The sequence below is a fragment of the Quercus robur genome, chromosome 8 (genome assembly GCF_932294415.1).
Source record: "Quercus robur chromosome 8, dhQueRobu3.1, whole genome shotgun sequence".
Classification (NCBI taxonomy): domain Eukaryota; kingdom Viridiplantae; phylum Streptophyta; class Magnoliopsida; order Fagales; family Fagaceae; genus Quercus; species Quercus robur.
The window spans coordinates 63,744,235-63,767,494 of record NC_065541.1 but is presented as its reverse complement, the minus strand read 5'-3'; the positions used below and the strand labels follow the sequence as shown (position 1 = coordinate 63,767,494).

Genomic DNA, 23,260 nt, shown 5'->3' with positions numbered 1-23,260 from the left:
CTAGTACGTGACTAACCAATTCGATGCGCGGATCCTAGTACGCGGCTTACTCACCAACTTGAGAAAGATATTGGCTGCAAAGTTTTTCAATTCATCAACATGATGAAGATCACGAAACTCCTTGGTTACAAAACCCTATAGTGTACAAACACAGCAGCTTCTTCAAGAGAAAGATGAACTAGGGCTAATTCTGTCTCTGGTCACAATTTGCATGAACACAACTTTGCTTCACACTCGCACAACCTTTGACGGCCCTTAAAATAATCCTTATATATGTTTAGGGTTGTGAGAAAAGAAATCTCAAACATATACACACGGATTTGATGAAAATCAAAGCTAAAAATCTGTTTTTCATAAACCTTGATAGATATCTTATCTATCGAGAAGCTATCGAGCATCGAGTTTCAGCAGCTTTTTAAACCTTTATAGATACTAGTTGTCGAGTTTTAAAATCCAGCACTTCTTCACTTGTTTCTTGGACAAACTTGCATGGATTTAACACTTATTCTTGAAACCTTGTTCCTTAAAGTATTAAACACATCCTAGATCTACTCAATTATAAGTAAAGTGCGTTTTGTCAATGGATTAACCAATTTTATATTGACATATGTTCCTAACATTAAATTACATATGTCCTAATAGTACATAAACAAATACATTAATAAACTAAATGAAAACAAAAAAACAAAAACACTAATCCAATGCATGCTAAATCTTCATGAGATTGGGGCACGAGCAAAAGACTTGGTGGTTGAATTTTTGGATACAACTAAGCAGGATGTCAGACCGAGAACTGGGAGCATATCAGCTCGCTGGGTTCCTCCTCAGGATACGTTCCATATAGCTAATTTTGATGCGGTTATGTCATGGCCACGTTATAGCTTCTCTAAGTCAAAAAATCCCGATGCCCAATTTAGTTGAAGCTGCTGAAGCATTAGCTGCATGCCGAGTTATTGTGTTTGCTAAAGAACTATGTATTTTTAAGGTGGTTGTGGAATGAGATTGTCTGAGGGTGGTTCAGGCCTTAAAAGCTAAGGAAAGGTGTAACACTCTGTATGGGAATATAATTGAAGAGGCGCACAATCAAAGTTTATCTCTACAGTTTTGCCAATTTTAATAAGTTGGCACATGCACTAGGTAGGAGAGCGGTTTCATCCGCATATTTTAATATATGGGTAGAAGAACTACCTAGTGAGTTGGAGGCTATATTCCAATATGATTTTCCTTAATAATATTGACTTACCAGTTTCTCAAAAAAAAAATCTCACACACAGCTGGTACAAAAACATTTTCATTATAAATAAAAATTAAAGGGGACAATCAATTTGTTAAAATCCTTCTTAGCGATTAAACGATCATGTCCGTAATATTATTTCCCCTAAACATAATTTTGGCTAGGTGCTAAAATCTCAAAAACTAAACTCAAATGATCCCTTGGATTGAATTGGAAACCTATGTAAAATAAAATAAACAATCAAGCATTTATTATTGAGGATAAAAATAAAAAATAAAAAATTCAAGATTGAAGGACTAAAATGATAATAGATAACTAGTTAAGTTCTCTAGGGATTGGTACGAAGAACCCCCTTGGCTTAGACAATCATCAACCTTTTCCTTCAAATGCTCAATTCTCTCTCTCATCTCCTTCTCCTTCCCATCTGTCTCCACCATTAGTCTTCTAATTGCTCTGGCTATCTCCATTCTTTCTATCTTATTCTCCAAATGCACCCCAACTTTCCAAACATGGCTCACATATCTAGCATTCACCATTTGATCACCGAAAAAAGGTTGACAAATCATTGGAACTCCTTCGCATATACTCTCTAACGTGGAATTCCATCCATTGTGTGTCCAAAATCCTCCAGTAGCATGATGGGCCAGCACTTTTTCTTGTGGAGCCCATTTCACAATATGACCTCTTCCATTCAAATTTTCTAGGAACCCATTTGGCAATGGTTCGAGCCATTCTGAGCCACGGACTAATCCTGGTCGAACCACCCACAAAAAGGGTTGGTTGCTGTTGGCTAAGCCCCAAGCTATCTCCAAAAATTGAGCTTCATTTAATGCAGCAATGCTTCCAAAGCTTACATAGATTACGGATTTAGGTGCTTGAGTGTTTAACCATGAAATTGAGCTTTGGTCTTGTGTTAGTAAGCTACTTGAAGAGGCTGGAAAGTACTTGTGAAATGGGCCTATTGGAAAGGTTGGGATTGTAAGCTTCTGTGTACAAGTGGTCAATGCCAATGGTTCAAGGTCTTCAAATGAGTTCCAAATGAATCCGGAGGAGGCCCTGGTTTCTTTTACCGCGAGAGACAATAGTTGATAAAGGTCCTCTGAATTGCGTGTGGTAATCATTGGAAGATCTTTCACTTTCAGTGGCGGAAGCTCTTGCACTGGTTCCTCTAATCGAGATTATGAGAAATGAAAGGGGAAAAAGGTGAATATTACTCATAAGACAGTACACAAAACAATTGGATTAATTAAACAAATAAATAGATGGACGACGTTATGATAGGAAACATTAACCTTCACCTGTATTTTCACATATATTGGTTTAATTTTCCAATAATCTAAAATATTCAATGGATTAATGATTCTTATACAAGAGATAACAATGTGAAAAATAATATTAGTTTTTTTTTTCTATGTACAAACAGGTGCTCCCATTTTTCCTATATACACATTTCAGTCCAAATATTCAGATTCAAGTAAAAAATAGTTAGTCATTGGGACATACTAATTCAAATCAAGACTAAAAATGACTATCGATACTTATTATTTATTACAGATTTATTTGAATGTTCATGGTATGTACCTAATAATCTCATCAATGCATACAAAAAAGTTTGAAGCCCTATTAATGTTGGCAGGTAGACTGTATCTCTCATTCTTATTCACATTAATCGGTCATAACTTAAAAATAAAAATAAAACTTAAAAATAAATAAAATAAATAAATAAAAAAAGATACATGCTTATCATGCATTTATTGTAAGCAGAAAGATAAAAGAATGTGTCAAAATATAAATAAAGAAGCATAGAAAGAGAAAGCGACAAGAAGCGAAAAATTAACATGATTTGACCTGACAATTTATATACACAATAAAAAAATCTAAGTAGATACAATTTATTGTGTAAATTTGTGCTACAAAAAATTTAATATAATATATATATATATATATAAATTAAAATTAAAAAAAATTAAAAAAAAAATATATTAAGCTTATAATATTAGGTATATGCATGTGAATTGAAGTCTCATATAGAAAAGAAAAAAAATGATTAATTAATATAACATAACTATACTCAAAACTATAGGAGTAACTTTTTAAGTGGCATCTATTTTCATAAAATCATGATCTATTTTTTAGGTGAATTTTTTAATATATAATATGACACTATATTCTAACATAAAAGGACATTGTGCCCATCAGTATGTACATTTGTACTAAACCAAACTTCATGCTCAATGTTTAGCAGGAACTATCAGCAGAATGTGGGGAAGATGTCGAGCTATTGATGAAAACAAAGATGGTAAAGACATCCCATATTCACATGGGAAACCACGTGATGATAAATACCCAAACCAGTTTTCTAATGTGATCATAATTAAAGAACTAAACTGAAAGTTCCAATGTATATCAGAGATTTTTTTCCCCTTAACATCCAAGAAATATAGAGAATATTAACACTATTGCAATTTTTACTACAAAATAAATATGGTTGGAACCACTTCATTAACATTATAAATAAATATTTAAATTATTTTTTGTAATTATTAACACATTAATTTGTAAAATTATACTATTTTTATATTATTACTGACATCACTCCTAAAGACAAAATTTTTCATATTATGTCAACTTATTGTAATTAGCGTATGAAAGAATAATATTAATGGTGTAGATAAGCAAAAGTTTTTTTTTTTTTTTATTTTTTTTTTTTTTTTTGGATACAGTTGTGAAAATTAACTTTGTTCAAAAATCAAAATTGATGAAGGTGATAGAATAGAACGGTAGAACACACGCACTAATAGCTAGCTAACACAATTTGACAACTCATAAACTGTCACATTAATGGGGTCTAAATTTCGATTGATAAATGTAATTAAATACATGAATTTTCTAACTTTTTAAGTGGTAGGTAAATTGAAAATAGAATTAGACACACACAACAGAGAAATGCACCTTGAATGGAGAGGTTCTTTTCAAGCAGATGTGGTAAGGCGAAAAAAGCAAGAAATGAGCAGACACTGGATGTCCTTAACACAATTCTTGGGATCTTGAGGATTTCAGCCACAGATTGAGTGAAGTGCCACATAGCATCTGTAATTAAACAAGCAACAGGATCCTTGGAGACATCAGCTAATAACTTAGCTAAGCAATCACGAAAGGGTGTGATACAATTGACATTCATCAATGTGAGGAGCCTTATAACATCTGAAGTGTTTGCTTCACTTTCCAAAAGGTCATCAGGAATGGAATGAAATGTGAAATGAGGATAGTTAGAAGGATTGGGAGGGTTGAACTGTGTGTGGATGATGGTGATGGAAAAGCCTTTAGTATAAAGGATGCTTGCTAGCTGAAGCATAGGGGTTATGTGGCCTTGCAAGGGCAATGGGAAAAGTATCAGCCTGCGGGCTGTTTTTTGTTGCATATGGATCTCTCTTGTGATCTCCATGGAATTGAATAATGAAACTTGCTTTCCTTCCTCAATTTAAAGTCACAAGTTTATGAACAAAACTAAGTTGTACAATTGTAGGTTAAATAATTAATAATTTTGATTGTTACAAGTGTTTGTGGGGTATGGAGGGCAAGGGTTAAGGTTCAAATTTCCAGAAGAGAAATTCATATACATATACACTTAGATTAAGCTAAAGTAGAATTTTTATTTTGTGTAAATTTTAAATAAATAAATAACTGATTGTTATAATTTTAATATATATGAAATTTATCTTAATTTTTAGATTAATTATGATTGTCCTTTATTATTAGATTAAGATACCAATGAGTTTCTTTTTTGGTATAAGCAAGATTCAAGCCATAGTACTTTATTTGGGGAAGGAAGACTTTATCGAATGAACTAACTAGAATCCACGCCACATAAGATTATTAATTTTTGGTAAATAATTGCCACATAAGATGAAAAGGCACACCTCACAAATGCAAGTGTATTAGTATAGTGCACCATGCAAATAAACTAAGATTAAACTTAGGAAATCAATTGTTGTCAAACAAAATATTTGGGCTGCCTATATAAAAATAAAAAATAAAAAATCAATCAATCATCATAAAGCCGATGACATAAATTTAAATTCTATCATACCCAAAAAATATAAATAAATAAAATCAACTTAAGGAAAACAACATTTTTTTTTTTTAAGAATACACCTGTTGCCAGCTACCATTATAATGTAACGGGGTGAAAGCGAACCACAGACGCATGCACCAATGGTGCCAAGCACAAGGAGCAGTTAATTTTTGTATTAAATTTTGTAGCTGTGTCCAGTTTAGACTAGGGGACCACAATTTCCTATATGTAGAATGGGGACTATTGCTTAGTTTACTAGTTTCAATTAACCTCGTGAACCCAGGGTGATTTTATTAATTCACAGTTATTCATATATAGTGAACAAAGATACTCATTTCCAAAGAGGTACAATTGATATGAGGCGGAGTGATAACAAGAGAAAACACTTTATTTTTTTATGAAGGGTCTGGTTAATATATGCTCTTAGTGCATATATTATTCATTCATTTTTTAAAACATTTTATGGAAAATTGAAAAAGTTATAAAAAAAAATTAGTAACTTTTTCGTTTTTCTATAATAAAAAATTTTCTAAAATGATTTACTAATATATACCCTAAAGATATACTGTAGTAAAACTTTTTTATGAATAAGAATTTCATTAAACAATAGAAAAACAGCACACAACAAGAAGAACCACCATCTCTAGGTCATGGGCAAAAGTGAAACTCCGCGATGTAAGAGATAGGGATTACTCCCACCTAATTTGCCAGAAAAGCACATTTAGCAAGATTGTGAGCAACAAAATTAATAGAAAGTTAGTAAAGATATAAAATACAAACCAACCATCAAAAGAATCCAAAAAAGATATTGTCTTAAAGAATAATATGCTCAATAGACAAGTGAGTAAATAAGGTGGGGTTCTACAAAGGTTGTATGACATTGAAGCTGTCCTGTCCCCTTCACACATCAAATTTTTTTATACCAACTTCAATTGCTTTCCTCCTCTTTGCCACAAGAGATTCGGTTGTTGATTTTTAAAATTTAATGAGACCTTATCTGTAAAGGATTTAAACCTTCCCTTTCTTGTTGCCTCATTAATGACATTGAAAGCTCTCAAACTCAACCAGCCAAACCTCTCGATTTTGGTACATATGTATTGGATGATGCAAAGCAGAACTTACAATATTTTAAGCAGTGAGTGTATACAAAGCTGCCCACATCTAACTAGATATGTAGAACAATAAGTCTGGTATAACAAATTTCAAATTTTTTAATACAATGGTTGAAATAGCAAGTTGTGATTGATTACAATAAAGGTAATGTTAGTTGTGAATTTATGTGAAATTATTTGTACACTAATCAAAGTCTGTCACTTAAACAAATTGTAAAATTTGTTATGTACGTAATATTATTATATTGTTATGTGTAAAAATAAATAAAATTGTGGATAGTTTAAAAACTTGGATGGAGGAAACACCACACTTCCTACCTAAGGAAGTAAGCTCTAACAGTCTAATGTATACTGCATTACCATTAATAAAATTTATATTTTTTTTTTAAACAAAAAAAGGACAATTTATTATTATTATCTATATCTATATAATATTTAAAAACTTAAATATGGATTTGTTGCTATTACACTCCTGTTAAGCCACACATCAGCATAGTGTTTTAATCCATTTCTATCTCATTCAGTCCACTTTGGTACATTTCAGTCTATATGATTCATTCAAGTCCATTTCAATCCTTTCGGTCCATACGATCTATTTCAACCCACTTCGATCAACTTCTGTCCATTTCAATCCACTTCAATGATGCTTTGGGAGGAGAGGTTTGTGTAAAAAGAGGAGCTGCTTTGTTGACAATTATATCACATTCTTAGCATAATGTTAGTAGATTCTTGATAAAATTACATTTTCTATGTTATTAAGTCCTGTATTTTTTTTTTCTAATATAAGTGATAGATTTTACTTATATTTGCTTCTTCTTTAGATCATTCAAAATGTATAATCGATAAACTATTTGGGAGGAGCATTAAAAACATATTCCAACCACAAATTACATTATTTACAAATATTTCACCTTATATAATAATTGAATGTGAAATGCATTATGTTTCCTTAAAAAAACTTACAAAATTTAAAATACTTTCAAATAACGAATATAATAGCTTCTGTACGGCACCGAGATCCCAAGGCCCAATGGAACGGCCCCATTGCCCTAAGCCCTTCTTGAAACTACCTTCATGTAAAAATAAGTTTTGGGTCTCGAATCCCGAGAAGTGGTTGACATAAGCTTTCCTGAACAAGCATATGAACCCTGTCCGGGAAAATCATGAAATGCTCGGGGAACTGCATTACCGAGCACAATCGACTAAGCTGGAACCAAGTTCCAAGGCCATAAATGTTGCATCCCACTCTCACCTAAACACCCACTTAAAGCAGATAATATTGGACCTTCAATAGCACTAGCGGTGGCTGTAATCATAATCTCCCCACTAACCTTAGCTATAAATAGCAGAAGTTTGGGAAGAGGAGGGGGTTCAAAAAAATAGAGAGAAAACAGTCAAGGAGGAAGAGAGAATGAATGTTGCTTTGAGTCTCTCTGCCGAGAACGACCCAGAGTAGGAAATCTTGAAGCCCACTACAAATAAATTGTGAGCCCAAGTGAGTTCAAGCCCAATAGTCTCATCTCTGGTTCGCACAGCTTCATTTAGATAATCTAATATAATGTCAATTGTATCACGAAAGGGTGTGATACAATTGACATTCATCAATGTGAGGAGCCTTATAACATCTGAAGTGTTTGCTTCACTTTCCAAAAGGCCATCAGGAATGGAATGAAATGCGAAACAAGGATAGTTAGAAGGATTGGGAGGGTTGAACTGTGTGTGGATGATGGTGATAGAAAATCCTTTCGTATAAAGGATGCTTGCTAGTTGAAGCATAGGGGTTATGTGGCCTTGCAAGGGCAATGGGAAAAGTATCAGCCTGTGGACTGTTTTTTGTTGCATATGGATCTCTCTTGTGATCTCCATGGAATTGAATAATGAAACTTTCTTTCCTTCCTCCCTCAGTTTAAAGTCACAAGTTTATGAATGAAACTAAGTTGTACAATTGTATGTGAAATAATAATTTTGATTGTTATAAGTACTTGTGGGGTGTGGGGGATAAGGGCCGGGATTCAAGTCTCTAGGAAGGAGCTTCACACACATATACACTTAGATTAGACTAAAGTAGAATTTCTATTTTATATAAATAAAAATTTTAAAAATTTAAAAAAAAATTGATTGTTATACTTTTCATATATATGAAATTTATCTCAATTTATAGATTAATTATGATTGTCCTTTATTATTAGATTAAGATACCAATGAGTTTTTTTTTTTTTCTGGTATAAGCAAGATTCAAACCATAATACTTTATTTTAGGATGGGAGACTTTATTAATTGAACTAACTAGCTAGAATCCAAGCCACATAAGATTATTAATTTTTAGTAAATAATTGCCACATAAGATGAAAAGGCACACCTCACAAATGCATGTGTATAAGTATAGTGCACCATGTAAATAAACAAAGATTAAACTTAGGAAATCAATTGTCGTTGAACAAAGGATTTGGATTTCAAACTTGCCTACATTTAAAATCAAAAATCAATCATAATAGAGCAGATGACATAAGTTTAAATTCTATCGTACCAAAAAAAATATAAATAAATAAAATCAACTTAAGGAAAACAATTTTTTTTTAAGACTACACCTGTTGCCACCTACCATTATAATGTAAGGGAAATGTTAACGAGTGCCCTTAGGGCATTGTTTAATAATCTATTTTAGGAAAGTTTTAACATTATTTTTATGGAAAATGAAAAAATATGTCAAAACATAATTGTTTTTTGGCTAAAATGCAAAACTGACCCTCTAACTTTTTTCATATTTCATTTCAGTCCTCTAACTTTACTTTCGTTTATTTCAATCCTCTAAGTTTTAGATTTTTTTTTCAATTAAGGCCTTTTCATTAACTTTTGTTAAAAAATTTTGAAAAAAAAAATCTGGAAAATATTTTTCAATCATTAATTGAATTTTTTTGATTTAAAAATTTGAAGAAAAATTTATAAAATTGAAAAATTAACCACAACATATAACAAAAGTTGATGGAAAAGCCTTAATTAAATAAACTTGAAAGTTAGAGGACTAAAATGAACAAAAGCAAAGTTAGAGGACAGAAATGAAATCTGAAAAAGCTTAGAGGGTCAATTTTGCATTTTACCCTTGCTTTTTTTTTTTTCTTTTCCCATAAAAACTTTCTTTAATTGGATTGTTAACCAATACCCTAAGAGCACTCGTTAGCATGACCCATAATGTAATGGAGTGATAGCGACCTGCAGACTCATGCACCAATGGTGCCAAGCACAAGGAGCAGGTAATTTTTGCATTAAATTTTGTAGCTATGTCCAGTGTAGACTAGGGGACCACAATTTCCTATCTGCAGTATGGAGACTATTGTTTAGTTTACTAGTTTCAATTAACCTCTTGAACCTAGGGTGATTTTATTAATTTACAATTATTCATATACAGTGAACAAAGATACTTATTTCCAAAGAGGTACAGTCCTATTTGGAAATAAGTATCTTTGTTCAGTAAAATCTGATAGGCCAAGAATGTATTGACCCCTTGTGATGAATTAATTGATTAATTAGCCAAGTTTATTAATTAATCAAATTAACATGCAAGATGCGTGGTAGCACAAACAAATCACCAATTAAACTAAGTATGCAGCGGAAAATAAATTGACACAGTGATTTGTTTATGAATGGGGAAAATCTACACAACAAAAACCCCACTGGGTGATTTTAAGGTCACCACTCCAGAAAATCTACTATTATCAAAACAATCGGTTACAAGTAAAGAAATTCCAGTACCTTATACCAACCTACAATTGAACCCTTACCCCAATACCCAATTGGACTTGTTCTGCAGTGATAATCTCTCATTTCAATGCACGGCTCACAGTACATGACTAACCAATTGCGCGAATCTCAGTACGCGACTTAATCACCAATTTGAGAAAGATGTTGGCTACAAAGTTCTTCAATTCATCACGCGATGAAGATCAAGAAGTTGCTTGGTCACAAAACCCTATGGTGTACAAACACAGCAGCTTCTTCAAGAGAAAGATGAATTAAGGCAAACTAGGTTTTCGGTCACACTTTTCTTCACACTTGTGGAATTGTGCTCTTGTGCAACTTGTCTCACCTTTTACGACCCTTAAAATAATTCTTATATATGTTTAGAGTTGTGAGAAAAAAAGCCCAAACATACATTAACAGATTGGATGAAAATCAGCTCTGAAAAACTGAACTTCATAAATCTCAATAGATAGCCATCTATTGAGCTAGCTGTCGAGCCACGGGCTTCAGCAGCTTTTAAACCTCGATAGATGCTAGCTGTCGAGTTTTAAAATCTAGCACTTCATCACTTGATTCTTTGACAGACTTGCATGGCTTTAACACTTAAACTTGAAACCTTATTTCTTGAAGAATTAAACACATCCTAGATTTACCCAATTACAAGTAAAGTGCGTTTTGTCAAAGGATTAGCCAATTACATAAAATATTGACGTATGTTCCTAACATTGAATCACATATGTCCTAACAAAATCTGCATATCATTATCTTTTACCTAATTCCAAAGAGGTTATAGGGCGGCCATCAACAACTTGATCATGGATTTGGAAACTCAAAATACCTCCCAAAATTCAACTTTTTGTGTGGAAATGTGCACATCATCGTATCCCCACCAAATTGATCATTTTCCCTCGTGCTGCCCTGAGTGACCAAGCGTGCCCCCGTTGCAATGAGCTTGAAACACCAATTCATGTTTTGCGTGATTGCCATTTTGCCCGTCATATTTGGTTTTCCTTCCCTGGGTATTTACTTATTTTGAACTTTTTCAGTCTAGAGTTACATGATTGTGTAAGCTTAACTCCAAACTTAATTACCTTTCATGCTATGTCCCATGGAACATTATTTTCGCTTTTACCATATGGAATATCTGGTTGGGTTGAAATTCTTTGATATTTTCAAGAAATTCCATTCCTTCTCATATTTTAAAACAAAATGTTATTTCTCATGCCACGGAGTTCTTCTTTCTTAGCAGCGTTCCTTTGAGGCAGTCATCTTCATTGTCCATCAAATACATAAGGTGGAGCCCAGCTCCTTTCCCTTACGTCACTATTAATACAGACAGCAGCTTGATAGGTAAACTCGGAAAATCAGGTGTGGGGGGCGTGGCACGCTCAGCTAATGGAGAATGGTTGTGGGGTTTCTTCTTACTTCTGGGAGTCACCAATAATACTATGGCCGAACTGTGGGGTCTTAGAGAGGCGTTGGCTCGAGCATGGGCCAAGGGTCATCATCGAGTTTGTCTTCAAACTAATTCCCTTCTTGCATACAAATGGTTGAATACTAATATAGAATATCCTATGGAATTTTCTAACTTGATTTTGGATTGCAAGTGGCTCCTCAACAAGGACTGGGAGGCACACGTTGAGCATATATGGAGAGAGGCAAATAGCTATGCGGATTTACTTACAGAAAGGGGTGCTTCTCAATCAGAAAGGGAAGTTTTGTATGACACATGCCCCACTATTTTCTGGCAATGTTTATATTGGGACTCCATGGGTTTTGTCTCATCCCGTAGTCATCGTGGTTAATAAAGGTCCAACAATGTTTTGTTTAGTTATAGCTAGCCCTCTCTTTGGTTTTGGTTTGGTCGGTTGTGTTTTAGTTTCCTGCGGTTAGTTTGTGTGTTGATGTGTTTTCTTGTACTATAAGTGTTGTTGTAATTTTTATGTTTGTAAGACTTATGTTTATGTAATATAGCTCCCATTTATGCCAAAAAAAAAAAGGTACAATCAATATGAAGTGGAGTGATAACAAGAGAAAAACACTTTATTTTTTTATGAAGGATCTAGTTAATATATGCTCTTAGCGCATACATTAATTATTCATTTTTGAAAATATTTTATGAAAAATTGAAAAAGTTGTAAAAAAAAGTTAGTAACTTTTTTGTTTTTCCATAAAAAAATTCCTAACATGGTTTACTAATATATGCTCTAAGGATATACTATAGTATAACTTTGTATGAATAAGAATTTCATTAAACAATAGAAAAATAGCACACAAAACAGGAAGAACCACCATCTCTAGGTCATGGGCAAAAGTGAAACTCCAGGATGTAAGAGATAGGGATCATTCCCACCTAATTTGATAGAAAAACACATTTAGCAATATTGTAAGCAACAAAGTTAATAGAAAGTTAGTTAAGATATGAAATACAAACCAACCATCAAAAGAATCCAAAAAATATCTTGTCTTAAAGAATAATATGCTCAATAGACAAGTGAGTAAATAAGGTGGGGTTCTACAAAGGTTGTATGACATTGAGGCTGTCCTGTACAACAAATGTTTTATACCAACTTCAATTGCTTTCCTCATTGCACAAGAGCTTCTATTGTTGATTTTTAAAATTTAATGAGACCTTATCTATAAAGGATTTTTTTTATTATTTTTTTTTTTATACAAGATAGAATTTCTACTCTAACCTAATATAAGTGTATATGTGTGTGAAGCTCCCTCCTGGAAACTTGAACCCCGACCCTTGCCCCTCACACCCCACAAGCACTTATACTTGTGGAGTGACCATCACATAAAGGGTGTGCAGTGGTCTTATCTGTAAAGGATTTAAAATTGCCCTTTCTTGTTGCCTCATTAATGACATTGAAAGCTCTCAAACTCAATCAACCAAACCTCTCGATTCTAGCATATATGTATTGGATGGTGCAAAGCAGAACTTACAATATTTTAAGCATGCAGTGAGTGTATACAAAGCTACCCACATCTAACTAGATACGTAGTACAATAAGTCTAGTATAACAAATTTTAAATTTTTTACTACAATTGTTGAAATAGCAAGTTGTGATTGATTACAATAAAGGTAATGTTAGTGGTGAATTTGTGTGAAATTATTTGTACACTAATCAAAGTCCATCACTTAAAAAAATTGTAAAATTTGTTATGTCCGTAATATTGTTATATTTTATATGTAAAAATAAATAAAATTGTGGATTGTTTAAAAACTTGGATGGAGGAAACACCACACTTCCTACCTAAGGAAGTAAGCTCTAACAGTCTAATGTACTACAATACCATTAATAAAATTTATATGTTTTTTTATTTTAAAAAAAGGACCAAATTTATTATTTATCTATATCTATATAATATCTAAAAGTTTAAATATGGATTTATTGTTGCTACGCTTTTGTTGAGCCACACATCAATGTAGCGTTTTAATCCATTTCAATCTCATTAGGTCCACTTTGGTCCATTTCAATCTATATGATTCATTAAAGTCCATTGCAATCCTTTCAATCCATACAATCCATTTCAGCCCACTTTGATCAACTTCTGTCCATTTCAATCCACTACAATGATGCTTTGGGAGGAGAGGTTTGTGTAAGAAAATGAGCTGATTTGTTGACAATTATATCACATTTTTAGCATAATGTTAGTAGATTCTTGATAAAATTACTTTTTTTATGTTATTAAAGTCTTGTATTTTTTTTTTCTAATATAAGTGATAGATTTTACTTATATTTGCTTCTTCTTTAGGTCATTCAAAATGTATAATGGATAAACCGTTTGTAAGGAGCATTAAAAATAGATTCCAACCACACATTACATTATTTATAAATATTTCACCATATATAATAATTGAATGTAAAATTCATTATGTTTCCTTAAAAAAAACTTACAAAATTTAAAACACTTTCAAGTAACAAATATAATAGCTTCATTTAGAAAATCTAATATATTGTATCAACTATACTTTATTAAAAAATAATCACATCATTTTAAAAATAATTTATGACTAGAACTTATAAATCTCATCTCTTATTTTCATTTTTCACTTGATAAAATAATAAACTATCAAATTTTTCGACAGGCAATGCGCGAATCTGCAACTAGTCATTATTAAAGTGTGTAGCATGTGCGAACGCCCATCACTTCAGCTAAATTATTAATTCACATTTTACAATAGTTTAGGAAATAAAGATGGTTTTTGTTAGGTTTTAAGGAATTAGGAACTAATGTATTAAAACTTCATTTTGTAATGTTGGCAAATCATGATCATAACATTTTTAGTCTTGTTTAGACTTGCTCAAAGTATGTGTTTTTATGTAAAGTTAGAATCAAGTTACTGCAGGATTTGCTGTGTAAATCTGCCTGGCTCGCTCGATCGATTGAGAATTAGACTCGATCAATCGAAAGTCGTGCAGATTGTTTTTTCTGCAGAATTTCCAACTCAGCCCAAACTCGTTTAACATGTAGGGTTTTATGTTTTGTCTTAAGTATAAAAGGGAAAACCCTAGCCACGTTTTAGGGTTGCTCTTTATACTGTATGTGTAAATCTTCTGTGAGATCTAGAGGTGTTTGCTTTCACATACACTTAGGGTTTCCAATCTCAAGATTGATGTCGAGAGCTTGGTGATCAATTCAATTGCTGCTTCAAGAGCTTAAAGATACATAAGCAGGAGTGCTTGTACTTGCTGTGAATCCAAGAAAGAAGTAGTCCGTGGACTCGGAGCTATCATGTGGTCGTAGTAGTAAGTTTCCTATTCGATGTAGCAATAGGATGTTAGTGGTCTAAGTCACTATTGTGTAAACTTCAATTCTTTCATAGTGAATTCGTTTTACCTTGAGAATAGCTAAGTTAAATCCTTCTCAGGTTTTTTACCGGTTTGGTTTTCCTGGGTTATCATATTGTTGTGTTCTTTATTTTTCGCACTTTACAATAATATGATATATCTGTGTTAACCTAGATTTGATAATTTGACTAAGTAATCACTTGGCTAATTAACTAGGTTAATCTGGTTGTGTTTTAAGGGGTCTAAAAACAAACAAGTGGTATCAGAGCGGGTTGCTCTCTTGTTGTAGATCTTTTGATCTAAGAGCTGATCCTTGACCCCTGTTGTCATGGAACACGGACACTCTCTTGTTATTCCACCTCACTTTGATGGGAATAACTATGCTTATTGGAAAGTAAGGATGAAAGCATTCCTGGAATCTATTGATGAGAGAGTCTAGAACTCCGTTAAATACAGATGAGAGAAGCCCACTACTCCTGTTAGTGAGTGGCAAACTTCTTAGAAAGAAGCAACAGCTTTTAATAGCAAAACTATGATTGCTATTTTTAATGTTGTTTCTATGGAGGAATTTAAAAGAATCTTTAATGTTGAGATTGCTCATACTGCTTGGAATATCCTCCAAACTGTGCATGAAGGCACAAAGGCAATTAAAATCAATAAGTTGCAGCAGTTAACAACTAAATTTGAAAGCATTAAGATGTCTGATGATGAAAGTTTTGATGAATTATATACTAAGCTTAATGATATTATTAATTCTGCATATAATTTGGGTGAAGTTTATGATCAATCTAAAATTTTTAGGAAGATTCTTAGATCTTTGACTGAGGCTGTTAAACCCAAAATAACTGTCATCACTGAAAGCAAGAATGTGGACTCCATCCCTATTGATGAACTTGTAGGATCTCTTCAGTCTTATTAGTTGGACCTACCTAAGACTAGCAAATCCAAATCAATGACTCTTAAATCTATTGATGATGTTAATGTGAGTGAATTTGATGATGAGCTCTCTGCTACAGAGATTGTCTATCTTGCCAAGAACTTTAGAAACTTTGTTAGAAACAATAACAGAAGGGCAAGAGGTAAAAACAATGCTGAACCTAGAAATTTTAAGAGGAATGATCCCATTAAGGTTAATAACACTGAAAAGCCTAACGAGAAAGTAGGTCAACCTTCTAATAATTCTATGGGTCAAAATGTTTTGGACGTCAAAGATATGGTCTTGTGAAATCTGAATGTCCAACATTCTTGAGGTCTAAGGATAAGGCTATGGTTGTAACCCTTAGTGATGATGAAGTTTCTGACAATGAGTCTGGGAGTGATGAGGATGGAAACTTCATTACTTTCACAACTACTGCTATAGTTGATGATAGTGTTGATGTTGAAAAGAGCCCTTCTGATGGGGATTTCTCTGAGGAAGCAGATTTACAATAAGCCTATAAAAAACTTTGTAAAGTTGTTACAAAGGATGCTATGAGTGTTGATTTAGGCTTAAAGAAAATTGCATCTTTTGAATTTGATAAGAAAAGTTTGCTTGTGAAACTATTTGATGCTAATGAATTGTTGAATAATGTGAAGACTGAGAACATACTTTTGCTTGATAAAGTTAAGAATTTGGAACTTGAATTATCTGTTGTTAGAGAGCAAACTAATAGGTCTACAAGCTCCAAACTTGATCACATGCTGAGTGTTCAAAAGTCTCCCTTAGACAAAATTGGCTTAGGTTTTGTAGAAAGCATCTTTGTGCCTGAACCACATTCCACAAATGTTGTTCCTTCTTCTGAACCCCCTGTGAGTGAGGTTGTCAAACCCGTAGAAGTTACACCGCCTAGGAAAATTAGGGTTGGTCTTCAAGAATCTAAACCTATGACTCCCAATCCTCCTAAGGGCAAGTTGCATGATAAACCTACATAGGTTTGTCATTTTTGTGGAAAGTCTGGGCACATTCGTCTAAACTGTTTCAAGTTGCAAGCTGCTAAGCGAGCAAACAAGCCAAAAGTGTCTGTGCCTCAAGCATAAGATCCTATGGTACTTATTGGTGAATTGGTAAAGGCTCTAAATTTTTATTCCAATCCTAGAGTTGGTAATCATTCTAGTATGAATAAGAACTTCAATGCTCGAGGTGCATCTAAAAAGTTTTGGATGCAAAATGCTCAATCTAATTGAGTCTTTCTGACATGGTCCTTGTCCTTCATCGCTCTACTCTTTGTGACCATTCTTCTTTGTTACTTTTGTTTTCTTTGTTTTTCTAGGATTTGCATTGCATAACATTCATGCATTTCATTTTAAGTTGTTTTTGTTATTTCTTTTCAAAAATAAAAAATAAAAATAAAAATAAAACAAAAAAAAGGAAGGAAAAGGAAAGCAAAATGTGTTTTGCATTATTTGTCTTAGATTTGAAATCAAAGTTGGCCAATTTATTTTTACATAACATGTTATGTACCTTGTTTAGCTTTGATGAGCTTATTTATTGCACTTTACTAGTCTGAGCTTTGTAGTGCATGTTGTGTGGGAAGATATTTATAGTTTTTGGTCACATGATCTTGATCTTGAAGTCACATGCCTTTGATTGTTGGACTTGAACTTATTGAGAAATGCATAAATAACCATCTCACTACTGTTTACTAGCCAATCATGAACACCTTAGTACATATCGTAAAATTTTGTGCTCGAGAAAGTGTAGCACATGCATAAAAAGAACATAAGGTGTAGCCTCGATTTAAATGCTAAAATTGGTGTGTACATTATTGGGCTTCAATAACTTCATAATCAAATAAAATTGGTGTGTACATTATCCTGGCTATTTTAATAAGTTTCTAATCAAATAAAAATTGGTGTGTATATTATGAAGCAAATCAAGAAACTTACATGATTGCAAGCTTTCATTCTAGGAGATGTGAGAGTTATATGATGTAACTCTTTAGGTGATAGTCTCTTTCAATCTTATGTGATGAATTTTGTAGGAATTGTGATTGATTTCTATTTATATATCACATCACATGTATTTCAAGCTTTTGCTAATTGCACACACTACACAAGTTACTCTTTGCTAAACTTTGTACATGTTATTATATGTGATTTTGGTTTGGTCAACCAAGTTTGAAAATTCCTTGCGTTTTATGCAAAACATGTTTGCTGTTTGAGAATTTAAGGATAATTGATTGAAAATTTTGATTTTTGAGAAATCTGGGTTCAAAACAAGTGTTTTTGAAGAACATTTCATCTCATACTTATGCATTTTATTGATAAAATACTATGCTTTGAGGAGTTTCTGCATAAAATTGCTCTGCTTTTCAAAAAATTGTGTTTTCCAGATTTTCGATCGATCGAATCAGTTTTTCGACCGATCGAAAATGCGATTAAAATTTTGGTTTGAATCTGACTATTTTGTTGTGTTGGGCAATATTTTTGTAATGGGTTGTTTTTATGTAACTTTGAACAATTTGTTTAGTTTGTGTTTTGTCACGGATTGCCAAAGGGGGAGTTTGTTAGATTATAAGGAATTAGAAACTAATGTATTAGAACTTCATTTTGTAATGTTAGCAAATCATGATCAAAACATTTTGTCTTATTTAGATTTGCTCAAAGTATGTGTTTTTATGTAAAGTTAGAATCGAGTTACTACAGGATTTACTGTGTAAATCTGTCTGGCTCGATTGATCGAAAGTCGTGCAGATTGTTTTTTCGGTAGAATTTCCAACTCAGCCCAAGCCCGTTTGACGTGTAGGGTTTTAAGTTTTGTATTAAGTATAAAAGGGAAAACCCTAGCCACGTTTTAGGGTTGCTCTTTATGCTGTGTGTGTGTGAATCTTCTGTGAGATTTAGAGGTGTTTGCTTTCACATGCACTTAGGGTTTCCAATCTCAAGATTGATGTGAGAGCTTAGTAATCAATTCAGTTGCTGCTTCAAGAGCTTAAAGATACACAAGCAGGAGTGCTTATACTTACTGTGAATCCAAGAAAGAAGTAGTCCATGGACTCGAAACTGTCACGTGGTCGTAGTAGTAAGTTTCCTATTCGAGGTAGCAATAGAATGTTAGTGGTCTAAGTCGCTATTGTGTAAACTTCAATTCTTTCATAGTGGATTCGTTTTACCTTGAGGATAACTAGGTTAAATCCTCCCCAGGTTTTTTACCGGTTTGGTTTTCCTGGGTTATCATATTATTGTGTTCTTTATTTTCCGCACTTTACAATAATACGATATATGTGTGTTAACCTAGATTTGATAATTTGACTAAGTAATCACTTGGCTAATTAACTAGGTTAATCTAGTTCTGTTTTAAGGGGCCTAAAAACAATCAATTTTCCTAGTCAAAAGTTTACAATAATGAGTAAAAATTGGACAAAATATTTTGTCACAAAGTGCCAATGCTTAAAACTGAAAAGTAAAACATAAGATATCGAGTGAAACTCTTGTAGACCCTTCGAATGCCCCAAACCAAATAAGTTCAAAACTCTTGCAACAAGGTGTCACTGAGAATGGAAGACAAATGATTCTAGTTTAGAAATATGACTAACCAAGCTGTCCAAGTTTTGGAGTGAAGAACCACCTTGTTGCAGGCAAAATTTTGCCTTGTCCTTCAACTTTGAAATTCTATCTCTAATCTCCTCCCCTTCTTTCTCCACCATCAATCTTCTAATGCACCTCTCTGTCTCCAATCTGTCCGATCCATTCTCTAGCTGCAGACCAACCTTCCAAACTTGGCTAACATACTTGGCATTTACCTTTTGGTCAGTGAAACAAGGCATACAAATCATAGGGACCCCCTCACATATACTCTCCAATGTTGAATTCCAACCACTGTGAGTCCAAAATGCACCTACAGCTGGGTGGGCCAGCACTTCCAGCTGAGGAGCCCATTTTATAATATGAGCCCTTCCATTCAATGTCTCAAGGAACCCACTTGGCAATGGTTCGAGCCATTCCGAGCCACGGACTAATCCAGGTCGAACCACCCACAAGAAGGGCTGATTGCTATTGGCTAGCCCCCAAGCAATCTCCAAAAATTGGGCTTCACTTAAGGCCGCTATGCTCCCAAAGCTTGCATAGATTACAGATTTAGGAGCTTGTTTGTCTAGCCAGGAAATGGAACTTTGGTCTTGGGCTAACAAGCTACTTGAAGAAGAGGTTAGATAGTATTTGTGAAATGGGCCTATTGGGAAGATTGGATTGGGAAATTCATGGCGCAATGTGTCAAGTTCAGACTGCTCAAGCTCTTCAAAGGAGTTCCAAATGATTCCTGAAGAGGCCTTGCTTTCATTGACCATGCCAGCTATAATTTCATAAAATGAATCAGGGTCCACATTGTCCATCACTGGGAGGTCTTTGACTTTGAGAGGTGGAAGCTCTGCCACTGGCTCTTCTAATTGAGAATCTGATAACAAAAAAAGTGGCATATGCAGTAGAGATTTAGAGTAATGCTAATACAACATTTTTTACAACTTATTTGATGAGTTATTGATCCTCAAATCGACCCATTAATGAAACTACTTTATTGTTTACTACTCTTAACTTGCCGGAAGCGATGGTAGATTGGTGATGAGTTGAAAAAATTATCGTATGAGACAATTTCATAGAGCATCCTCTCACAATATGAGAGTTTTATAATCGTGTGGAGTGAGTCCACCAAATGTATAAGAGAGGCACTCCGTGATATGCCTCATGAGATACTTTCTTAATCTATTGAGCTCACTCATTAAGTGATACTTACCTACCAGCTCTCTTTTATAATTGAACCATGTCCTTTTCAATCTTGAGCTAAGAAAAAACCGTGAAAATTTGTGCTATAACCTCTCGATCAATTTCATTTAGCAAAAAAAAAATACCGTTTTCAGTGTGAATGAACAATTTGCACTCAATAACATTTTGTCAATACCTTAAATTATTTAAATTTTCAAACATCCATCAGTCTTAACAATTGCAATCTAAGCTAATTTGAATTTGACGTCATTCTCTTATGTGAAAGGATAATATCGCTGCCACCAAAATTTTGGTTGCCTCACAATTTGTGTAGTAACGATGAAAGATATGCTTCGAGTCAGCATTGAGGTTATTACTTTTGGGTTAAAATATACTTTTTATTCGTTCTCAAAAAAATATATATACTTTTAAATTTTATTCCAAAAATATATTCTAATTTCTCTTTTAGTCCTTAAAATTTCAATTGTTCTATTTCTATCCTAGAATTCTAAAAATGTTTTAATTTTCATCCATCCATCCGCTTTTATTAAGCTTAGAGACAAAAATAAAACTGGGATAATATTCCAGAGACAAAAATAGAACCACAATGATATCGTTTTTGTCCCTAAAATATATTTTTTAGTGCTCTTTTTAATTATTTAGAGTATGTATTATGTGAGACACATCAGCAAAATGATTTGCGTATGTATGGATAGAAATGATTTTAGGGACAAAATTATTTAGACGCAAATCATTTCTATCCATACACATCAACAAATTATGTGCGTCTGCATTTGGTTTGTTCTACATTTTTGGCTTTTTTTTTTTTTTTTTTTAAGTTCGGCCCTTGTTGCACTGTTTAGGAGACATTCCATTAACAGTGCCATCAGGCCGATGAACAATAAATTCATTAATGAACCGTAACAAAAATATATTTTTTTTATTATTTTCGGTACAATATGTAGTATCTAAACATATACTAAAGTACAAAATGATAAATTGGGGACATTTTAAGTTTTTATAGAGAAAAATATAAATTTTTTTAATTTCTGAAAACAAGAATGAATCGTCCATTATATTTCAAGGATTTAAATTATATTGTTTCTCCTCTTTTACCTTATTTTTATTAGTAATAACAATATAAGCACTCTAAATGAAAGTATTTTATAAATCTAGTTAACAGTTATTTTAGAACATTTGTTAATAAATTATTTTATAAAAGTTTTGATACTACTTTTATTAAAAATAAATTATGAAAAATAAAAAAAAAACTTATCAGAAATTATGTTAATAACGGTGTTATTGATCACATTAGCCAATGGATTATGTTCAGACTAGCATCGGATTGGATCCATCTAGACCTCATTCCTAGTTTTTCTCTCCTATATCCTACATATAAATGAGAAGGAACAACATACCTTGTATGGGAAGGTAACCCCTTTCCCTTAGCAGTGGAAATGCAACAAAAACAACAAAAGAGGAAAGACCACCAGTCCTCAAAACAACCCTCGGGAGCCTAAGACTGTCAGCAACAGCTTGAGTGAAGTAAAAGAAGGCATCTGAGATTAAACAAGAAATAGGTTCCTCTGAGACATCAGACAAGAGCTTAACCATGCAATCCCGGAAAGGCTCTAAACATTTGGTGTTGAGGAGTTTAGCAAGAGCTAGAACATCTTTTGAAGAGGCTTCAGATTCCAAGATGCCATCTTGGATGGAGTGGAATGTAAAGTTGGGAAAGTTTGAAGGGTTGAGAGAGTTGAAGTTTGTGTGTATTATGGTGATGGAGAAGCCTTTGGAGTGAAGAATGGTTGCAAGTAGTAGCATAGGGTTTATATGGCCTTGGAATGGCAATGGAAAAAGTACCAATCTGCGGCCCTTCCTTTGCTCCATTTGGGTGTCTATTTGGTTCTCCATATGATTGTTGCTTCTATGTTGTTGAAGACTTGCTTCTATTTATCAAGAAAGGCTGCCTGCCCTTCAATGCCCACTTGCCTAGAGGACCTGAAATTTAATTCTATTTAAAAGGAGCAAAGGTAATGCAACTGAAAGAGGTTCTGTCGGCATCGGAACTTGTACGTGTCTGTCCATATTGCACGTGATTTAAGAATAGAATAGTAAAATATAGTAGTAAAATAAATTTTGGATGATGTTAACTAATACCCTTAAAACACTAGTTAAAAATTCGTCTTAAGAAAGTTTTAATATTACTTTTATGAGAAATGAAAAAATTTATCAAAATATTAATTGTTTTTTTTTCTTTTTTCATAAAAATTTTTTTTAACTGAATTTTTAATCAATACCCTAAAGATGCTCATTAATATTTCTTATTTTTAAATATGTAAATAATGTCGTAAGAACAATTTTTAATAAAAAAATTGTTAATAAAAAAGTTTGTATATCCATAAACAGTTCAAGGACCCACTGGTTTAAAAAGCCACAGAAACTGAAAAAACGCGCTAAAAAAAAGTGAAACGCTGGGTATGAAGACAAAAACGTCAATCCAAACGCATAATTAGTTTAGGACCTTTAGGTTCAATGCGTCAAGTACATTGAACCCGGCCAATGCTGCCAGAATATATCATAGAAATCATGAATTAAGATAATAAATTTATAGTGTATGTCGGTA

General features: G+C 33.2%; 2 protein-coding genes across 3 annotated transcripts; both read right to left on the bottom strand.

Moving 5' to 3' along the window:
* Positions 1-1,457: 1,457 nt before the first annotated feature.
* LOC126697619 (UDP-glycosyltransferase 76B1-like) lies at positions 1,458-8,302 on the bottom strand. 2 transcript variants are annotated; one of them, XM_050394692.1, is made up of 3 exons: positions 8,075-8,302; positions 4,187-4,466; positions 1,458-2,402 (listed from the first exon to the last, which is right to left on the bottom strand). In XM_050394692.1, exons 1-3 carry the CDS (start codon positions 8,285-8,287, stop codon positions 1,531-1,533), a joined length of 1,365 nt encoding a protein of 454 aa, XP_050250649.1. In that variant the 5' UTR covers positions 8,288-8,302; the 3' UTR covers positions 1,458-1,530. The 2 variants fall into 2 exon arrangements, with proteins under 2 accessions (XP_050250649.1, XP_050250650.1); XM_050394693.1 differs by lacking the exon at positions 8,075-8,302 and having other exon boundaries at positions 4,187-4,714.
* A 10,980-nt stretch (positions 8,303-19,282) lies between these two features.
* LOC126697615 (UDP-glycosyltransferase 76B1-like) lies at positions 19,283-22,641 on the bottom strand. Its single transcript, XM_050394689.1, has 2 exons — positions 22,053-22,641; positions 19,283-20,329 (listed from the first exon to the last, which is right to left on the bottom strand). Exons 1-2 carry the CDS (start codon positions 22,546-22,548, stop codon positions 19,425-19,427), a joined length of 1,401 nt encoding a protein of 466 aa, XP_050250646.1. The 5' UTR covers positions 22,549-22,641; the 3' UTR covers positions 19,283-19,424.
* Positions 22,642-23,260: the final 619 nt, after the last annotated feature.

What these genes read in the sequence shown, in the direction of transcription:
- LOC126697619 (XM_050394692.1), bottom strand. Translation starts at nt 8,287, where the DNA reads ATGGAGATCACAAGAGAGATCCATATGCAACAAAAAACAGTCCACAGG. An exon ending in TTCATTCCATTCCTGATGGC is followed by an intron (nt 4,467 to 8,074) that starts CTTTTGGAAAGT and finishes ATTCCTGATGAC; the next exon opens with CTTTTGGAAAGTGAAGCAAA. An exon ending in AAAGAACCTCTCCATTCAAG is followed by an intron (nt 2,403 to 4,186) that starts GTGCATTTCTCT and finishes AATCTCGATTAG; the next exon opens with AGGAACCAGTGCAAGAGCTT.
- LOC126697615 (XM_050394689.1), bottom strand. Translation starts at nt 22,548, where the DNA reads ATGGAGAACCAAATAGACACCCAAATGGAGCAAAGGAAGGGCCGCAGA. An exon ending in GGGTTACCTTCCCATACAAG is followed by an intron (nt 20,330 to 22,052) that starts GTATGTTGTTCC and finishes TTTTGTTATCAG; the next exon opens with ATTCTCAATTAGAAGAGCCA.